General features: G+C 39.7%; 1 protein-coding gene across 1 annotated transcript; it reads left to right on the top strand.

The window, feature by feature from the left end:
- Positions 1-203: 203 nt before the first annotated feature.
- LOC121366804 lies at positions 204-3070 on the top strand (the record flags this gene model as incomplete). The annotated part of the gene is made up of 2 exons (XM_041491106.1): positions 204-347; positions 2631-3070. Coding segments are annotated over 2 exons (584 nt in total), but the record flags the coding sequence as incomplete, so codon positions are not given.
- Between the last annotated feature and the right edge of the window lie 1026 nt (positions 3071-4096).

Genomic DNA, 4096 nt, shown 5'->3' with positions numbered 1-4096 from the left:
CGAGCGACAACGAAATAACGTATTTTTCTAGCCACACCTGTCTTAGATAGCACTTGTTTTCAATTTCAAGTCATCTGAGTTCGGTCTATGTTTTAATTGTTCCATATCTGATAGTTGGTCAATAGAGATGTGGCTGTTAGTTGTTTTTGGAGGTTATTTTATATTTGTTTTTATATTAATTTTACCATCTTTTTGTTTTTCAGTTAAAGATTCCTTGGCAGGTATTGGTGTCCAGGAAGTGGAGGTTCTGGACATGGTCCCGGATATGCCACCGCCACCCGTGCCAGACGCTAACCGAATACCTTATGCCACACCGCCAATTCCGGAAGACGACGAACTAAAACCAGGTTCCAGTCACCTTATGTTTTATGTATTTATCTGACTTTTAGCTAAACGACTTCTCAAAATATTTCTAATCTTACCAGTGTTATCGATTTAGGATCGCTTCCTGTCGGTGGGGCCATTGGGTTACTTACCTTTCCGCCCAGTGCTCCACGACTGGTGTGACAAAGGTCACTATAGAATATGTGGAATGGTGCATAAAAACGATCCTTGTTGCTAATCTAAAACAAGCCAATAGGAACCGGAAGGCTTGTGCGCCCCCCCCCCCCAACCTCACACTCGAAGATGAAAATGAACAGTGTTTTGTCATACTCTAAATAAAAGGTAAAACTATGGCTTATACCCCCGCCACTAGTGGCTACAACCCCCCCCCCCCTTGGAGATTGTGGCCCTTCCCACTCCAGATGACATTCCTATGGACCTGTACAAAGAGTAGTCCATGGAGTGGCACTAGCGGTTTTCCTTTCTCATTATCTGTACTGCCCTTAACGGTAATAAATAGAACGCCATATAACTGTAACTTTAAAAACCAAGTGCATCGTTAAATAAAACAATTCTTCCTTCCAGTGCCCCTAGCCAGTCCCATATTTTGCATGTAACAAAGTGTTATTGTGCCTTTATTTTCCTTGCACCTTTAACTTTTTATCTATGAATCCATCATAACGAATATAGACATGCACGAGAATTTTTTAGTTAGCTTTCACAGAAAATTGAAAATTATGGATTTTCCAACCCCTCTTGATTTCTGAGCGAATGTTCTGTCGATATTGTGTAATGGAATACTGAGAACTACGTTGTCGAAAATATTTGTATTATACACGTTCTCTGTAACGGAGTCTTTCTTTTCATTTTAAATTGATTTTTTGTCACTTATATCTAATTAAGGTTCAAGTACGCTGTCCCGATCACACACCCCAGCTATCTTGGCTGTCTGTCCAGTCTCAAGCTATACATGTATTACGATATTGTGGTAGAAATGACCATCAGTAACTTGCCAAATGTATATTCTTTAACAGTTTAATTTCTTGTTGAGGTTTTCAAATTTAAACATCTGTTACTAACAATTAATACAGGTGACCTACAGGGCTCCAATGCCGCATTCCCACATAGCTAAGTATTTCACTATGCACAATGAGCCTTGACTGTCAGTGTAATTATCAGTTTGTTCTTTTTATTCCCTTCATTAATGTGACAATACACGGATGGAATAATTAATGTGTACAGTATCTTCAACATACATAAACCTACACTTTTACATGTTATATATTTATAAATATGCATTAACAGATATACATAGTTCTGTACAACTACACACTTTATGTTCACATAATACTACATATTTACATTTACACTTTTTGTTCACATAATATTACATATTTACATTTACACTTTTTGTGCTTAAAATATATACGTGGGTTATGTAATCTCTACACAATTTTGACAAAAACCCAATTTTATTGATAATTATGTTTACATCAACATACATACATGTACGTTTTATTGATAATTATGTTTACATCAACATATATACATGTCCGTATTATTCCTATTAGCTTTTTAATGTCCAGTAAAAATGTTGTTTGTTTTGTTATGGGGTTTTTGATTTCTATTTTTTTGTTATGGGGTTCTTGATTTCTATTGCTTTGTTATGGGGTTCTTGATTTCTGTTTTTTTGTTATGGGGTTCTTGATTTCTATTGCTTTGTTATGGGGTTCTTGATTTCTATTGCTTTGTTATGGGGTTCTTGATTTCTATTGCTTGTTATGCGGTTCTTGATTTCTATTGTTTTGTTATGGGGTTCTTGATTTCTATTGCTTTGTTATGGGGTTCTTGATTTCTATTGCTTTGTTATGGGGTTCTTGATTTCTATTGTTTTGTTATGGGGTTCTTGATTTCTATTGCTTTGCTTTTCGTAACTGTATTGGGTGGGATTTAGCTCAGTCGGTTGAGTGATTGCTTTAGGTGCATGCGTCGCAGGATCAAACCACCTCGGTGGATCCATTCAAGTGATTGGGTTTTTCTCGTTCCAACCAGTGCCCCACAATTGATCAAAGGCCGTGGTGTGTGCTTTCCTGTCTGTGGGAATATGTATATATAATATAAAAGATCCTTAAAAGATAAAAATGTAGCGGGTATCCTCTGACGACTGTGTCAGAATTACCAAATGTTGGACATCCAATAGCCATTAATTAATTAATCAGTCTGCTCTAGTGGTGTTGTTAAACAAAACCTTTTAACTGTTGTTGTTTTTTCTCACCATGGTTACACGACTTGATTTCTCTCTGCAGGGCGAGCTGGTAACTATGTGTCGAGACGGAAGACCGTGTCCCGCCCCAACGCCCGCCGCACGTCCTTGTCGAACGTTCCCATGGCGACGACGCTGTCCATTCCCCAGCTGGACGCGATCCAGCGCTCCCAGAAGCTGCTGGACGTACGGCTGCAGCATCTACAAGCGAGCAGCAAGGAGAACAATCGTATCCAGGACGACGTGGAGTTCGTGCGCAAACTGATGACTGAGAACCAGAAGGCGCTGTGTAACGTCGTGCAGGCGCTGTCCAATATCCAGGGCGAGATCGTCAACCTCGCCCAGTGCCTCAAACCCACCCCGAACCCGCCGCCCAAACAGCAGCAGGCCAACGCCGTGCCCAACGCGCACTCGAACGCCGTGGGCAGCTTCAAAGGCTCGATCCGAAAGCGGTCCGACGACGACAATGAAAGCAAGGTCTGACGGTTGGACAGCGTCAAGCGATCATTGAGGAAGAAGCTTCCACAGAGTACACAACTGGACTAGGCTGAACGGCGGTCTCTACATAGTCGAGAAGAAAGTACAAAGAGGGCGCCATTGTTGACAGTACAGACGAGAGTGGTAATGAAATCATTCTCCAAACAGAAATGCAATAACGGTCTGACGAACAGCAAGAGTTACATGTCTGTAAACGGAGTACTAACTGACAACAAACACAATTGAAAGTCAGTTCTTTTGGGAAGTTATGTATTTCTACTGCTCAGAAAGCTATTTTCATCTGCTCTTTGGAAAGCTGTCTCTAGGTGCAATTTAAACAAATCCGCCGATATTTGGAAAGCTGTATCTGTTGTTCCAAACAGTACATCTGTCGTTTGAATATTCTGTATTCAACTTTGGTGAGAAAAGTACATTTGTATGTTGTTTGGAAAACTGTATCCGTTTGTTGTGTTAAAAGTCATATCCGTCTGTTGTTTACAAAAGTCGCTTGCACTATTCTGACCGACTGGGCTTTGGAATGTAGCATGACATCCATGAACGATAACTCATGAACGATCTCAGCACTGGATTAAGTTTAATGTTACAGTGAAAGTTCTGTTGTAAAGAAACTGTTGGCGGTAAGGAATGTTACGTCAATGTGCATCGACAGCACTGTCAAATCTGACAGTTCAAGGAAACAAAACGTTTTATATGATGTTTGGTGAATAGTCACTCTTTTTTGAGGTGCTGGCGCTTCTAAATCAATGACTGTAAACATCATACCTAAAGAAATACACTGCTGTTGAACAAAATATTTTATCTCTTGTAGGACTGACTTAACGTATGCTGTGTATTGTGATGTACATGCTATTTGGTTTAAGCAATATGGCGGTGGGACTTGATAACATGACAGACAAAACTAATAATTAAAACAAACTAAATTAATAATACTAATCAGGAGAATAAACAAGCAAACGATTGCACAAATAACCCATAGCAAGTTGACGAAGTCGCTGACAATTAATGAGCAAT

This window comes from Gigantopelta aegis, unplaced genomic scaffold, assembly GCF_016097555.1.
Source record: "Gigantopelta aegis isolate Gae_Host unplaced genomic scaffold, Gae_host_genome ctg7226_pilon_pilon, whole genome shotgun sequence".
In the NCBI taxonomy this organism is placed as follows: domain Eukaryota; kingdom Metazoa; phylum Mollusca; class Gastropoda; order Neomphalida; family Peltospiridae; genus Gigantopelta; species Gigantopelta aegis.
The sequence above is the reverse complement of the archived record's forward strand: the minus strand, read 5'-3'. Positions and strand labels throughout refer to the sequence as shown.